This window comes from Nicotiana tomentosiformis, chromosome 12, assembly GCF_000390325.3.
Source record: "Nicotiana tomentosiformis chromosome 12, ASM39032v3, whole genome shotgun sequence".
NCBI lineage: Eukaryota > Viridiplantae > Streptophyta > Magnoliopsida > Solanales > Solanaceae > Nicotiana > Nicotiana tomentosiformis.
The window spans coordinates 47,233,467-47,251,257 of NC_090823.1; the positions used below are offsets into that span (position 1 = coordinate 47,233,467).

Sequence of the window (17,791 nt, forward strand, 5' to 3'; positions counted from 1 at the left end):
CTACCAGTGCAAACCCCTCACAACACCACCATCACCCAACCCAGTATACACAAACCACCACTTATCACACCCCCCAAAATGCACCACAACTTACCCCCGATCCCCCTCAAACCTCGATCAATGATCACCCATAAATCCAAGTCCTAGGAATACACCAAGGCAACCCGATATATGTGGAAACCTTACCCCATACCTCACAGAAAACCTTGTACATACCTGAACCAACCGAGAAGGACCCTCTCATCTGAAACATGGCAGAGGAACGAAAGAAACTGAGGGGGAGAGTCTAGAGTGTTGAAGGCGGGAAGGGCGTTGAAGGTTTGAACTATGAAGACTTGTGTATCCAGCCAGATGTGGAACTGCCGGAGGGTTACAAACCTCCTAAGTTTGAGATATTTGATGGGACCGGTGATACTAAGGTGCATTTGAGAACCTATTGTGACAAGATTGTAGGACTGAGAAAGAATGAGCAAATCCGCATGAAATTGTTCATGTGAAGTCTAACATGTGATGCCTTATCTTGGTATATTAGTAAGAATCCGAAGAAGCATGCGAACTGGGTAAGCATGGCATCTGATTTCATGGATAAATTCAGGTTCAACACAGAGAGCGTGGTAGATCTATATCTAGAACCTCAAGAAGAAGCCAACAGAAACCTTCCGCGAGTACGCTACTCATTGGAGATCAGAGGCCACCACTAGAAGAAGAACAAATGAACAAGTTCTTCGTCAGAGCTCAGGATCCACAATATTACGAAAGACTGATGGTTATATAGAATCGTATGTTCTCCGACATTATCAAGTTGGGAGAAAGGATAGAAGAAGGGATCAAGAGCTATATGGTGACCAACTTCAAGGCCCTGAAAACCACTAACAAAGCCTTACAGTCAGGAGGTATTTCGAAGAAGAAAGAAGTGGGTGTCGTGCTGGTAGCCCAGGGCCCTAAGTCTCCCATTACCTATCAAACACCCTTACCCACACACCAACCCTCACCTCCAAAATACCAATACCCTACCACACCTATAATGCCCAACCTGCATATTACCATTCACCTCCTCCCACCCGCCAAAACTACCCTAAACTACGGCCAAACTTTGACCACAGAGCTCCCAGACAATACACCCCTATCGCTGAACCCATAGCCCAACTGTATGAGAGACTAAAAGTCACTGGTTACGTCACTCCCATTCCTATTGTTGCTGTTGAAAAACCTTCCGAGTGGGTTAACCCCAACAAAACTTATGCCTACCTTTCAAGTATGAAGGGTCATACCATCAAGAAATGTCGCATGTTGAAGGAGAAGATCCAAACGCTGATTGACACCAAAGTTATACAAGTAAATGAGTCTGCGCCGAAAGTGTGCAATAACCCTCTTCCTGATCATAGGGGCGAGGAGTGAATGTGATAGAAACTGATGAAGAATGGGATCAGGAGGGATCCATTGGACTTATTCAAGAGGGGGACGCTCCCAAAACATATCCCATCTCCCTCTCGCAGATTATGGTGCAAACCCAGGCATTGTTTGACGTCGAGGTAGCTACGCCCTTCACTGTGATGGCAGATCCAACACTGTTTTATAAGTCTAATGTTGTCCCATGGGATTATGTGGCATAGGCACGAAGAAAAGGAAAAGCCAAGATGGAAGAGACAGGTGATGCACAAAGAATGACCATAACTGGCAGAGTTTACACACCCGAGAATCTTAGAGGAACAAGCAAAAAGACCACATCTAAGCCACTTGTCATGGAGACATGCACTGATGATCTTTGGAGGAAGGTACAGGCGAGGGAATACTCTGTTGTTGATCACCTGAACAAGACTTCTGCCCAGATATCCATCTTATCGATGTTGCAAAACTCAGATGCGCACAAGAATGCCTTGATGAAGGTATTAAGTGAAGCTTATGTGCCTACCGGTATCACTAGTGGAGAGAAGGCTAATATGGTAGAACAGATACTGGAGAGCCACAAGATTACTTTCCACGAAGATGAGCTACCGTCAGAAGGGTTGAGTCACAACAAAGCATTGCACATCACTGTGCAATATGAAGACAAGTTCATTTTCAGGGTTCTGATAGACGGGGGCTCAAGTCTGAACATATGCCCATTGACTACAATGAAAAGATTGGGTATAGGACTGCATGAGATATGGATGAGAAGTATGAATGTGAAGGCATTCTATGGGTCTTAGAGAGCCACTATCGGAGAAATCAACCTTGATCTGTAGATGGGCCCGACCTAGTTCGACGTGGAATTCCATGTGCTAGATAAATCCTCCACTTATAACTTGTTACTGGGACAACCATGGATACATGCAGCTGGGGCAGTCGCTTCTACCCTGCACCAGGATGTGAAGTTCGAGTGGAATCATCAAGAGGTGATTATTCATGGAGATGGAATTAACCCTATCTACACCAACCTGACTGTGCCAGCTATCGAGAACGGGAGGAAATTGGGAGGACAAACATACCACAGCATTGAGCGAGTAAACACAATTAAGAAGGGTCGATGGTGAAGAAATAAGATAGAGAGCATATTGTGTGGTTGGGGTATGAACCAGGCAAGGGTCTTGGTCCAAAGCTTCAAGGGATCACGGAACCAATACGACCACAATATCATGGCACAACCTTTGGTCTTGGGTACGAATATACCGCGCAAGAATATCAGGATTGGATACCGTCGTGGCGTGACTTTTACCATCCATTGGAACAACCTATACCACTGCTGCACCAGACATTCCGCCAGACTGATGTGATTTGGGGATCCGAGGAAGATGAGGTTTTGGCTGGTTTGAGGAAGCTATTTTTAGATAAGGAAGATATGGACTGCACTGCAATCTTAGAGGAGAAGGAGGAGGAATACCTTACCATTCAGACAGTGGGAGAAGGAGCTATTCTCAGGAACTGGACTGCTGCACCATCCCGGGCTCGCCGAGTACCTGGGTAGTCTTGGTAGAATTAGCATGATTTATTTCTAAAATTGTATTTGGGCATTTAAGATATTTTTAGTATTTTGTTTTGAAATAATTACTCGAGACATCGAGTCGTACTTGCTGAAAATTTTAAGTTTTATTAATGCATTATTTCTTTTTATTTATTTATTATTATCTTTCTACATTCTTTTTCGCATAATTATTACATATCATGATGAATCTATGACTGTGACATGTAATGAGACAACGCAATATACGGAAAGTGATTCGGAAAATTTTGAAGATGATATAATAATTGGGGAAATTGTCAAAGAGGTAGAGAATTTTGAGAACAAACCAAAGTCCAATTTGGAAGAAACTGAGATAGCTAACTTAGGGGATTCAGAAACCGTCAAGGAAACTCGCATTAGCATTCATCTATCGCCATCAGAGAAGGAAGAGTACATCAGATTTCTAAAAGAATATGAGGATATTTTCGCATGGTCCTACGATGACATGACTGGGTTAAGCACGTCCATAGTAGCTCCCAAGCTACCTCCCAGCCCCATGTGTCCACTGGTAAAATAGAAGCTCAGGAAATTCAAGCCAGATATGAGTCTAAAGATAAAGGAAGAGGTTACCAAGCAAATTAAAGCCAAGGTCCTTCGAGTGGTCGAGTACCCAACCTAGCTAGCCAACATTGTGTCAGTTCCAAAGAAGGATGGCAAAGTCAAAGTGTGCGTTGACTATCAAGATCTGAACAAAGCAAGTCCTAAGGATGATTTCTCGTTGCCCAACATACACACATTGATCGACAATTGTGCCAAGCATAAACTCTAATCCTTTGTTGATTGCTTCGCAGGATATCACTAGATTTGGATGGACGAAGAAGATGCCGAAAAGACAACCTCCATCACGCTATGGGAGATATATTGTTACAAAATGATGCCATTTGGTTTGAAGAACGCTGAGGCTACCTACATGAGGGCCATGACTACCCTTTTCCATGATATGATACACAAGTAAATAGAGGTGTACGTGGATGACATTATCATCAAATCTAAGTGAAGTTCGGATCACATGGCAGACCTGAGGAAGTTTTTCGACCGGCTTCAAAAGTACAATTTGAAGTTGAATCTGGCAAAATGTGCTTTCAGAGTCCCTGCTGGAAAATTGCTGGGTTTCATCATCAACCGCCATAGTATTGAGCTAGACCCATCAAAAATCAAAGTTATTCAAGACATGCCACCGCCAAAGAACAAGAAGGATGTGATGACTTTTCTGGGACACCTCAATTATATCAGTCGTTTTATAGCACAGTCAATGGTGATATGTGAGCCGATCTTCAAAATGCTATGGAAAGATGCAGCAATGAGCTGGACCAAAGAATGTCAAAAGGCTTTCGATAAAATCAAGGAGTACTTGTCTAAGCCACCCGTATTGGTCCCACTAGAGCCCGGAAGACCTTTAATGTTGTACCTATCCATGTTGGATGGAGCCTTTGGTTGCGTCCTGGGAAAACATGATGAAACCGGGAGAAAAGAGCAGGCAATATACTATCTGAGTAAGAGTTCACAACTTACGAGGACTAGTTCTCTTTGTTGGAGCTCACCTGTTGTGCGTTGACATGGATAGCCCAGAAATGCAGGCACTACTTTTGTGCCTACACCACCTATCTCATATCGAGGATGGATCCGCTGAAATACATCTTTTAGAAACCCATGCCTACAGGTAAGCTAGCAAAGTGGCAGATATTACTAAGTGAGTTCGACATCATCTATGTGACTCGGAAGGTAGTCAAGGGAAGAGCATTGGTCAACCACCTGGCATAGAACCCCATAGATGGAGAATACAAACCATTGAAGACATATTTTCCAGACGAGAAAGTGATGTTTGTAGGAGAGGTTATTGCCGAAACATATGATGGTTGGAGGATTTTTTTTAAGGATCCACAAACTTTAAAGGAGTGGGCATTAGAGCTATTTTAGTATCAGAAATCGGTCAACACTAACCGGTGTCCGCCAAGCTCAGGTTCCCATGCACCAACAATACGGTAGAATACGAGGCTTGCATCTTGGGACTCATATTGGCCATCGACATGAATATTCATAAGTTGCTAGTAATCGGAGATTCAGATCTGCTGGTACATCAAGTAGTTGGAGAATGGGCTACCAAGAACACTAAAATATTGCCATACTTGCATTGTGTACAAGATTTGACTAAGAGGTTCATAAAGATAGAATTCAAACATGTTCCGAGGATTCAAAACGAGTTCGCAGATGTGCTGGCTACCTTGTCTTCCATGATACAACATCCAAACAAGAATTTCATTGATCCTATCCCGATAGAGATTCATAAGCAGCTAGTTTATTTTGCTCATGTTGAAGAGGAGTTTGATGGAAATCCGTGGTTTCACGATATCAAGGAGTATTTGGAGAAATGAGAATACCCATGAAATGTTACACACACTCAGAAGCGCACGCTTCAAAGATTGGCCAACCACTTCTTTCAGAGTGGAGGAATTTTGTATAAAAGGACTCCTGACTTGGGATTGTTGTGATGTGTCGATGCCAAGGAGGCAACTAGATTGCTCGAAGAAATACACGTCGGAACCTACGAACCTCACATGAACGAGTTCGTTCCAGCCAAGAAGATATTAAGGGCAAGGTATTTCTGGATGACTATGAAGACAGACTACATCAAATATGTACAGAAGTGCCACCAATTCTAGGTACATGTTGATATGATACGGGTGCCACCCAACGAACTCAATGCAATGAGTTCACCCTGGCCTTTCTTTGCTAGGGGAATGGACGTCATCGGACCAATTGAATCTGTTGCTTCAAATGGACACAGATTCATTTTGGTGGCTATAGACTACTTCAAAAAATGGGTCGAAGCCGCTTCCGATAAAGTTGGGACTAAGAAGGTCGTAGCAAACTTCGTTCGGGATCGTATTGTTTGTCAATTTGGAGTACCTGGGTGAAACATTACTGATAATGCTGCCAATCTCAATAGTGATCTGATGAAAGCCATGTGTGAAACATTCAAGATCAAGGACCGAAATTTGACAGCATATACCGCAAATGAATGGAGTCGTTGAAGCCGCCAACAAGAACATCAAGAAGATATTAAGGAATATGGTGGAAAACTACAAGCAATGGCATGAGAAGCTACCATTTGCTTTGCTCGGTTACCGCACCACAGTTCGTATGTCAACTAGGGCAACCCCCCTATCTACTGGTCTACAGTACTGAAGTTGTTATACCCATCGAGGTGGAGATCTCTTCCTTAAGAATTATACAGGAGGCCAAACTCAACGATATGGAATGGATACAGAGCCGATACGAGCAACTGGCTCTCATCGATGGTAAGAGAATTAATGCAGTGTGTCACGGTCAACTCTACCAGAATAGAAGGGCAAGGGCTTTCAACAAAAAGGTTAGATCGAGGCAATTCATACCAGGACAATTGGTGTTGAAGCGGATCTTCCCGCATCAAGACGAAGCAAAAGAAAATTCTCACCTAACTGGAAAGGCCCTTACATGGTCCACCGAGTACTGATAGGAGGAGTGCTTATACTTGCAGAGATGAATGGAGAAATATGGCCAAAACCTATCAATTCGGATATCGTCAAGAGATATTATGTTTAAGATTGTATTTGCACTTTCTTTTGATGTAACCTGAACTACGCTTGACCTGATTATTGTTTAAGAGGGGATATATAGGCAGCCCTATGGGTTTGGTCACATTATAATAAAATCTTCATTCCCCTCTACGGTCAGGAACTGAGGCAAGTTTTGAGTTTTTGTCATTCTCATTACGTCAAGGACAGCCAAGAAGCGTATTGTCGGGAGTATGCATTCAAACTGGGGCAGAATTTTAAGGAGGGTCCTCAAAAGTTTGAGTTAAGAAGGTCGCAATGTCTCAAAGTGTGTCACAGTCTATGGTTCGATGAAATTATTTGCTTTTATGCGTCATCACATATTTTGAACAACTGCATTTCTCACAAATGATTTATCACAAATGCATATTTTCAAAAAATTCATTTCTTTGATAGCCATATGTTATCCAGGGTGACTCGAACAAGAAGTCAAAACAATGAGCAAAGGCCAAATGAGGAATCAAAAGTGTGGACCAACCTTTGCCCCAAAACTCACGATTTTTCTTTGGATGCAGGCATAATGGACATAACAAGCATGTATGTTATCCAGGGTGACTCGAACAAGACGTCAAGACAATGAGCAAAGGCCAAATGAGGAATCAAAAATGTGGACCAACCTTTCCCCCGAAACTCACGATTTTTCTTTGGATGCAGGAATAATGGACATAACAAGCATGTCCATGAATATATAACAAGAATGCTATCTTCAAACCGACAGAAGTCACCAAGCACAAACGCATCAAGCTAAGGACCATTTTCCCTCTCATATTTAATCATTTCCTTTCTCTGCATAGGGCTAAGCACTTCCCTCATTTTATTCATGAGGCTAAGCACTGCCTCCATTATTGCATAAGGCTAAGCACTACCTTGCTCCGCATGAGACTAAGCACTGTCTCCATCACATTGCATGAGGCTAAGCACTGTCTCCATCACATTGCATGAGGCTAAGCATTGCCTCCACTATTGCATAAGGCTAAATATTGCCTTTCCTTGCATGAGACTAAGTACTGTCTCCATCACATTGCATGAGGCTAAGCATTGCCTCCACTATTGCATAAGGCTAAATGTTGTCTTTCCTAGCATGCGATTAAGCACTGTCTCCATCACATTGCATGAGGCAAAACATTGCCTCCACTATTGAATAAGGCTAAACACTGTCTCCATCACATTGCATAAGGCTAAGCATTGCCTCCACTATTGTATAAGGCTAAACGCTACCTTTCCTTGCATTAGACTAAGCACTTCTCCATTACATTGTATGAGGCTAAGCATTGCCTCCATTATTGCATAAGGCTAAATGCTGCCTTTCCTTGCATGAGACTCGCACTATCTCCATTAAATGGCATGAGGCTAAGCATTGCCTCCATTATTTCATAAGGCGAAATGATGCCTTTCCTTGCATGAGACTGAGCACTGTCTCCGTTACATTTTCATGAGGTTAAGCATTGCCTCCATTATTGCATAAGGCTAAACGTTGCCTTTCTTTGCATGAGACTAAGCACTGTCTCCGTTACATTTGCATGAGGCTAAGCACTGCCTCCTTCATTGCATAAGGCTAAACGTTGTCTTCCTATAGATAGGGATATGCACTGCCCTTATCACATACAAGGCTAAGTGCTTCCTTGTCTCATTCTCGTATATGACTAAGCATCACTTGTTCCCTCTATCAAATGATAGATATCGTCGCATATTTGCATTTCATAGGCTGAACATCGCCATATTGTCTGAAGGCATCATAGTCTGAAGGCATCATCCTCATATCCCTAAGCATCATGCCATGGCCCGAGGATCTCTCGAAACTGCATATCATTATTCAAAGGCACCATAGTCCATAGGCATCATCCTCATGGCACGAGGACATCATTTCATGGCCTGCGAATCCCTTATCATACGCTTCATGGCCCGGGACGTCATGGTCTAAGGACATCATCTTCATCATCCAAAGACAACTCTCATGGTCCGAAGGGAATTTGCATCATGTTTAAATTTCCGCAATAACCTTATATATTCGCATGCATCGTGTTTCATGTTTTGCAGGTAACTCGAGAGGTAACCGTTCTACAAATGGGAGCAATTCTAGATACGGTTTCCATTCACAATCTTCACATCCTTTGACTATCTCAAACGTAACTAATGACCGGCAATTGATTACTCTTTGTTGTAACCGCCCAAACACTTATCTCGAATATCTATAATGTTCAAATTCGCATTCATAGCTCCACCTGAAATTATCCGTTACTCACGACACTATCCGTCTCACTTCCCCTTCGATCCTGGCCGTTGATCTTAAATGATCAACGGCCCACAATAGCCCTTCTCCTCTCTTTGTAATCCCTCACCCAAACCCTAGAGACCTATTTCCCTGCCCAACCGCCTTTGTATTCTCTCTATCTCTCCACTCTCACACCAAACCCTAGTCGACCATGGAGATTCTCTCCCATTCCCTCCTTATACGGGTTTATACGCGGATTCTACTTACCTTTTATGATATTGTCACTTAGTTATGGTAACTTTCATTACAATTATACTTATGGCAAGTTCTGGATGCAATTGTGGTTCTATACACTTAAGAAGTGAAAATTTCTCTTGTATATGGTATGTCTCCGGTGATTCTGTCTTGATTGGGGCTTGTGAACAATTTGCCCTAAATCCGACTCCAACTAGGGTTTGGAATTCTTACTTCCTCTGCTATTTTCAAGTATGCATGGGATATATTCTTTCCTTTTTGTGTTGGTTGATTGTATTTCCTTGTTTGTTCGTCCAATCTTGCTACTATATAAACCCCCTTCCCCGTTTCCCCTCTAAGACTTAACTACTATTACCACTACTGTTATTCTCTCAACTCTCATTCTTCTATACTTTCTGCACTCTTGGTTGGGGTCGACTGAAAGCCAAGGCCACCAGAATCTTCTCTAACTACCTCCCTAGAGCGAGCACTGCTCGGGGCTCGTTCGAAGCTCCTATGAACTTTGACGCACTAAGGGTTTGGGAATTTCTGCTGCTGTTCTTATTTTGATACTGGCATTAGGTGATTTTTCTCTATTTGTTGTTAAATTTGCAAACTGGTAAGTGCTCAAACTTTCGAAATTATTTTTCTTCCCTATTTGTATTCATGCTTCTGAATATTCCTGTTATGTGGGTTTTTCAAAGCCAATATGATATTATGCCGACTTTTGCTTTGGTTTTTCTCTTGTAATTCTTCATCTGGACTCGTATAAGTTAGCATGTGTAGAAGATTTTCTAGGTTGTGATACTTTTTCGAAGTTGTTGTGTTCATGAATGCCTAATCTCTTACATTGACTGTTTAATACTGTATTTTTTTATGTGAGGGGATATAAAGAAAGTGGTAGCTTCGTTTTTGGGTCGTTGATCATTTGAGATCAACGACCAGGATTAAAGGAAAGCGAGGCGGGTCAAAAAATGGTCCCGACCGGGTTTTACAAAGGGGTCGTTTGGTTTGGGTCATGGGTTGTTGGGCTAAGGGTCTGGGATCTTTGGGCCTGGGGTTTGGGCCATTTGGGTCCGTGTTTTGGCTTAATTTTGGGTTGGGATTAAAATAAATAAATATTAAAGGAAAATAAATTAATAAAATAGCTAATAAATATTTAAAAATACTATTTAGGCAATTTAATATTTTTGAAATAGTGACTGAAGATTAAAAAAACATAAAATGCTATTTTGACCTAAATAATGCAACAAATGTAATTATTTGAAGAATGTACGCTATTATTACAAATAATGTGTAAGTAGTGTAAAAGTGCAAATACAATTATATAAAAATTAGGTAAAATACTATAAAATATGCCTAAAGTGGATGATTAATTAAAATAGTTAATCGCATAGAAATAATTTTAAAGGAGTAATTGATGAGTATAATGCCAAAATTGATTTGGAAAGCATATAAAATAAAATAAAATCATTGTATGAAACTCTTCTAATAACAATTTGACAAAAGCATGAAATTTTAAGAAATGTGTAGAAATACTTTATAAGTATGAGGGCAAAATTGAGTATCAACATTTTTTTGTTTGTTATTTCAAATCAAAACACAGCTCACAACATGTCTACAGAGCCTCTAAGAGAAACTAGTACCATATGGATGTGCCGATGATAAGGCCCCGGCTATACCTCAAAAGTAAATGTACATGAAGACTGTTGATACCCAATTTTGCCCTCATATTTTATAAAATATTCCATATACTTTCAAAATATTATTTTTGCATTATTACCCAATTTACAAGAGTCATATAAGTATGTTCTATAATTTTTAAAGCTTAAAAATTAATTTTTTTCTCCCATTTAATTATTCAAATATTTATTAATTATCCCTTCAAATTATTTTGGGATGCTTTAATAATACAAATTTATTATTTGTACCACATGCATGTTTTATAATATTTTACATCATTTTATACAATTACATTTGCATCTTTTGGTCTATCTTTACATTTTTGCATTAATAGCTTATACTTTATAATTAATTACATTTATTATTTTATTTGGGGTCAAAATAAATTTTTATATGTTTTCAACCTTTAGTTATTATTTTAAAATACTTGTTTTCTTAAATTATATTTTTATACTTATTTAGCAATTTTTATTAATTTATTTTCCTTAATTTCCTTTATCTTTTAAATCTGGCCCAAAATCACGCCAAAATTCGAACCAAAGCTGGCCCAAACCATTAAGCCCTCATCATCCCACCTCTCAGCAGCCAAACCAAACACCCCTTTAATAAATTCGGTCGTAACCCGCTCCTGTTAACCCGCCTTGCTTCCCTTTCGATCTTGGCCGTTGATCTTAAATATCAACGGCCTATAATAAACCCCCCATTCTCCTTATACCCTTCACCCCTAACCCTAGAGACCCACTTCCCCAGTTCATCCACCTATGTGTTCTCTCATCCTCTCCTTCTCTTTGAAGAACCCTAGCCTCCTCCCTCTTTAATCCCTCTCCTAATCCCGTTGATTTTGGGATTCCTCCATTATTTGCTTACCATATCTATGTTCCTCCGCTACTGGTCATGCGTTTGTGGTATTACCTAGGTACTTGCCCAATTTTGGCAAGTACTATCTCCTAGATCGGACTGGAATCGACCTCAATCTTTGAGATTTGGACAATATTTCGTCCATATCCATGATGAAAGGCCTGATTCTTCACACCAGTTGGCCGATTTTAAGCATTGAACCCTAACTAGGGTTTGGAGTTCGATTTCTTTCCTTTCCAATTACTTTACTGATCGCATGTGTATTTTTCTTTCCTTGTTTATGTTTGTTTAATTTCCTTTCCTTGTTTACTCGTTTGATTTAACTACTATATAAACCCCTTCCCCGTTTTCCTTCTAAAAAAACTACTGCTACCACTACTGTTATTCTCTCAACTCTCATTCTTCTATATTTTCTGCGCTCTTGGTTGTAGCCAGCTAAAAGCCAAGGCCACCAAAATCCTCTCTATCGACAACCCTAGTGCGAGCACTGCTCGGGCCCCGTTTGAGGCTCCTGTGAACTCTGACGCATTAGGGTTTGGGGTCTCATTAGTTCTCTCTTTGCTACTAATACTCAAGATATCATTGACACTTGGTTTTCTCCTCTATTTGTTTGTTAAATCTGTAAACTGGTAAGTGTTCAAACTCTTGCAATTATGTCTCTTCCCTATCTGTGTTCATGCTTATGAATATCCCTATTATGTGGGCTTTTTCAAAGCTAATATGATACTGTGCCGACCTTTTCTTTGAGTTTCTCCTGTAATCCTTCATCTGAACTTGTATAAGTTAGCATGTGTTCAATCAGTGTAGTCAATTTAGAAGATTTCTGGGCTGTGATACTTGTTCGAAGTTGTTATGTTTATGCGTGCTTAATTCCTTACATTAATTGATTTTAATATTGTAACTTTTTCATGTCTCGACCTGAATACTTGTACTGAAACTCTTAAGGAATTACTGCCTACCCAGACTTTGCTTTGATATGTCCCCCTCTATTGAATCCTTTATGCGAGCTCCACTGTTTTCCTTATCTATAACTAGTGTTGTCTCAGCGCTTTAACCAAACATGTGGCTTTGTTATTGAGAACTTTAATGTGGTGTTTGGTCAATCCTACACTCTTTAGTATTTTCTAGGCTTTTAGTACAATCCCAATACACTTAGTCTTCTGTTATTATACACTTAGTCTTCTGTGAAAGAATGCAAGAACAAGTTGAGGATGATCATGAACGAGCAATTCACCGCTCAAGATAAGGACAAGAAAGAAAGAAAAGAGCGGATCTTGCAGGTATCCTTAGAAGAATTGGGCTTAATGAGCTCCATAAAGAATCCCAAGGAGCAAAAACGAGGAATGAATTCAGAATTAGGGGTGGAGTTCATAAGTTCTCGGAAAAGAAGAAAATTCAGGGAAGTCTTTTTTACCTTATGCTTTTTAATTATGTGTCATGGGGACATGCCACAACTTAAAGTGTGGGGTGGGGGATATATTATATGTATGTATGTATATTAGTTTTAGTTTTCTTTTGTTAGTTTGAGCAGTAGAGATAGAGAAAATAAATTGAATAAAAACATAAAATTTTAAAATCCACGACTTTTCCCGACGATGGATATCATTTGACGGGTTTCTTGAGGGATTAAAGTCGAAAGCAAAATGCAAAAAGATTTTCTTTTGTATTTAGTATAATAATTCCCCCTTGGTTTTCTTTGTGCCGCGGTTATTTTTCAAGGGTTTTGTTTGAACCGGGTGTAGTTAAATTTTTATTTTTAGAAGTAGGAAAACCTTGTACTATGATTTGAATTAAAAGCAATGCCTCTTGACTTTGTTATGCCTTGAGAATAGTGAGTTCTTTAGTTGTGACGCTTAGGCTCAGTTTTTGACTCTTGTATAAGTACCTTAAATTGTATGATCTTAACTTTGCTTAACTGCTTTGACTAGAGTGTCTTGATGAATCCAATCTTGAGTGAGTTATGTGCCATGTGTGTGAGGTTTGTGTATTCTGTGCATTGCATTTGATGTCTAGAACTTGCCCCGTGTGTTTGCAAAGCGAAATAATAGTTTTGTTCAGTCTTGGAAGTGATTTAGGCGTTTCTTTGTTGAGCCAGTTATATTCTATTACCCACCTAATTGTTATGTATCATAGTTAACCCTTTTGAGCTTGTAATCATGTTTTCTTTGGCAACCATATTACAAGCCTTACCCAATTGTTTGAATTTACAATCTATTTGAACCTTGTACCTCTCATGAGCACTTGAAATTGTTATGAACTTTGTAAAAGATGAAGTGTGGGGTGGTTGGTTTGGCTTTTGAGTGAAACTATTGAAATAAGGAGGAAGGTGCATTATTTTTGAAAAAGTAAGCGCCACTTGAGTTGAAAAAGAAAGAAAAAAATATTGTATTGTTGTGAAAACTATTCTTTGATAGTGGTGACTCTTGATGTAAGTGTGCTTAAAGAAGTTGGGAGTTAATGTATATTGATGTGAAGGTGGAGTTATGGTTTGACATAAGTGTAGGGCCTTGAATTTTAAAGTGTATGTATTAAAATGCTCAAGGAGGTGTAGTCACTCATATATCTAAATGTATCCTACCCATCCCGCAGCCTACATTACAACCAGTTAAAAGTCCTACTTGATCCTTGATTGAATGAGCTCAATTAGTAGAGTAGTACATTACGGGCAAGCCTATGGTTCATCTTTTGTGGCATATGAATGTTATTTTTGAGAGTGAGTGAATTCCTTCTATCTTGAGTTCCTGATTGTTCTTAAATTTTATTGTATGTGGAACCACTCTCTATTGTTGTGTGAGGGCACATGATTCATGAAGGAAAGGTAATTCTTGATCTCTATGTTAGAGTAAGTGAGAAAGTTGTGAATAATGCATGGTGCTTGTGAGTCAAATCTTGAGGTGAAAATGTTACACTATTGTGCTTAGTCTATTTTAAATATTCTTGGTGTGATGAGTTAGGAGAGTTGCTTAGTAAGGTTGTGTCTATATAAAGTGTGGTTTGATTGCTCGAGGATGAGCAATGGTTTAAATTTGGGGTATTGATGGTAGGCTATAATCTCATGTTTTAGTTGATTATTACATTCCAATTTACTGCACTTTAGTTGAGTTTGAGCTTTAATCGCTAGTGTTTTGCACTAATTGTGTGTTTTATGCCTTGTATGAGTGATTCCAAGCTATGTAGATGTTATGGAATGAATTCAAGTGATTTGGAGCTTTGAAGTCTGAGTAAAAGCCTAAGGAATTAGGCCGGGATCTTGTTCGGGGATCAACGGATGATAGTTTAGAGCGAACGAACAATCAAGCAGGCATACTACTTCGCAGTGTCTAATAAAATGCACATACCTTTTTCTCGGAACTCTGTTTGGGCACCACAATATATTGTTGGAAAGCTAATTGAAAGGGATACAACCTTCATGTTTTATGTGTTTTCAAATTCCCAACATAACATGGTGAAAAGTGTGCGGCATGTGCACGGTCGCGCACTAACCGCGCATATAGGGCAGAACAGTGTGAAAAGTGCGCGACCAAGTGTGCGGGAACACTTCCAGGTGCGCGGCCACGCACGTCCAACTCTGAAAAAGTGTCCTATTTCGCGTAGGATAAGGTATATTTGTTTGGGCCCGACCCTACTTGGTATATATACATGGAAAATGGTATTTTGAGGACTTTTGACATAATTTAGACCTAAGGAAGCTAAGGAGAAGAGGGAGAAGAAAGAGCCCAGGGATTTCACCATTCATCCCCACTCAAGACAAGGGTTTGGATGTTTTATGTTTTTCTTTGGCTTAAACTTAATTGTGATAAATTTCTCCATATCCAAGGAGTAATTCCTTCTTAGGGGTTGATGGATTTGGTGTTTTGAGAATTATTTGTGGATATTAGCTCTATTTTTATGCATTGAATCGTTTTGGGTGTTTTTATTGTTGCGTATATATTCACTTGTTTATGTAATTGAAAGAGGCATAATTTGTGATGTTCTGCATTATCTTATTGGTTGAATTCATTTATTCTTCTTAGTAATTGAAAAAGGCTAGTTGAATTAATGTTTAGACCTAGTTAGGAGGATAATCGAAAGGGGATCTCCTATGAATTCTTGCATATATTCACCAAGCTTAACTTAGTTTATATCGTAAGGTTGAGACTTAATCAAGAGAGGACTTTCTACTGAATGTTTGAACATAATAGAGTGAATTCGAGAGACTCACTTGAACCATAGAAGTGAAGTAACTAGAGTTAATTCCCAAACAAATATCTTGCACCTATCCAATCAACCACTATTTTCTCCCATTGATATTTACTTTTCTTACTCTTGTTGCGATTGTCATTAGCCAATAGTTTAGACTTTTAGTTAAATTTAGTTTTAATTCACACAACTCCAAATTGTTGATCATCTTGAATAGCAATAAGACTAGAAGCTACGAAAATACCATTTAAATCAAATCCCTGTGGATACGATATTTTCTATACTATATTCGACTAGCAAGCCTAAGTTTATACACCGGCTTTGCACTCGTCGAATTTTGGCGTCATTGCCGAGGATTGGAAATCAATAGTGTTTGAAATAGTTTGTAGTGCTAATTCAGGAATTAGGTTATAGTTTTTTTTTCTTTTCTTTTTCCTTTTCTATTTTATTTTCTTTATTAGATAACTTCTTTTCAAGAATTGTTTTGTTGTTCCTAATAAGTTGGAGAAGAAATTGTAGATAATGAACTCTAAATGCTGTGAAGATGGAGTGCAACCAGCCTAAGAAAATGGTTGAAGAGTTAGCAACTGAATATTATCAACGGTCTGCTATGTGTTTTAAATTCGGTGGAAATCATCTATGGGTTGACTGTCAAGTAGGTATGTATTCTTCCTATGGTTCGTATTTTGAACAATCTCACTCGTTTTCTAGTCCGTACAGCTATGAGGATTCATATGGGCACAATCTTGACTCTGGTTGGGATGAATACCCTTATTATAACTTGAATGGAAGTGAAGTGCGACAACCACCTCAAGGGGAGAATGATAGTTTGAAAGAGCTTGTGTATAAGTTCATAAATAAGCCGGTAGAGAGATTTACACAAGATGATGAAGCCATTAACAACCTAACAACGCAAGTGAGTTAATTGGTAAGTATTCTATTAGAAAGCTCATTGCGTTGTGATGGTGAATATATGGAGAAGATACCCTGTGAGAATGAGCCTAACCAAGAGGATGAGCATCCACAGAGAGAGCTTCCCACTGTTCAAGATGACTCTGATTAAATCGAGATGATCAAAAATAAGGTTGTGGTTGAGTGTGAAGCAACGAAAGAAGAGTTCAAACCCCCATCCACCTTTCCACATTTGCAACATGTAGTAGAAGAGAATGAAAAACAAATGGTCTTGGACATACCAGAGGAATATTCACTTGACCTTTCATCCTTGTTTTCTTATTCTAACCTTGATCATGTGGATTTTATTTTCGAGGATCTACAGGAATATGTATTGATTAATCCTATGAAAGAATGCAGGAACAAGTTGAGGATGATCATGAACGAACAATTCACCGCTCAAGATGAGGACTAGAAAGAAAGAAAAGAGTGGGTCTTGCAGGTATCCTTAGAAGAATTGGGCCTAATGAGCTCCATAAAGAATCCCAAGGAGCGAAAACGAGGAATGAACTCAGAATTAGGGATGGAGCTCATAAGTCTCTGAAAAGAAGAAAATTCAGGGAAGTATTCTTTACCTTATGCTTTTTAATTATGTGTCATGGGGACATGCCATAACTTAAAGTGTGGGGTGGGGGATATATTGTATGTATGTGTGTATATTAGTTTTAGTTTTCTTTTGTTAGTTTGAGTAGTAGAGATAGAGAAAAAAATTTGAAAAAAAAACATAAAATTTTAAAATCCACGACTTTTCCCGACGATGGATATCATTCGACGGGTTTCTTGAGGGATTAAAGTCGAAAGCAAAATGCAAAAAGAGTTTCTTTTTTATTTAGTATAATAATTCCCCCTTTGTTTTCTTTGTGCCGCGGTTCTTTTCCAGGGGTTTTGTTTGAACCGGGTGTAGTTAGATTTTTGTTTTTAGAAGTAGGAAAACCTTGTGCTATGATTTGAATTAAAAGCAATGCCTCTTAAGTTTGTTATGCCTTGAGAATAGTGAGTTCTTTAGTTGTGACGCTTATGCTCAGTTTTTTACTCTTGTATAAGTACCTTAAATTGTATGATCTTAACTTTGCTTAACTGCTTTGACTAGAGTGTCTTGAT

General features: G+C 39.3%; 1 protein-coding gene across 1 annotated transcript; it reads left to right on the top strand.

Annotated features, from left to right (window-relative positions):
- The first annotated feature begins 5,007 nt into the window (after window positions 1-5,007).
- Window positions 5,008-5,352, top strand: LOC138902582 (uncharacterized). Its single transcript, XM_070190464.1, has one exon. The coding sequence runs from the start codon at window positions 5,008-5,010 to the stop codon at window positions 5,350-5,352; it is 345 nt and encodes a 114-aa protein (XP_070046565.1).
- The last annotated feature ends 12,439 nt before the right edge of the window (window positions 5,353-17,791 follow it).

What these genes read in the sequence shown, in the direction of transcription:
- LOC138902582 (XM_070190464.1), top strand. Translation starts at nt 5,008, where the DNA reads ATGAATATTCATAAGTTGCTAGTAATCGGAGATTCAGATCTGCTGGTA.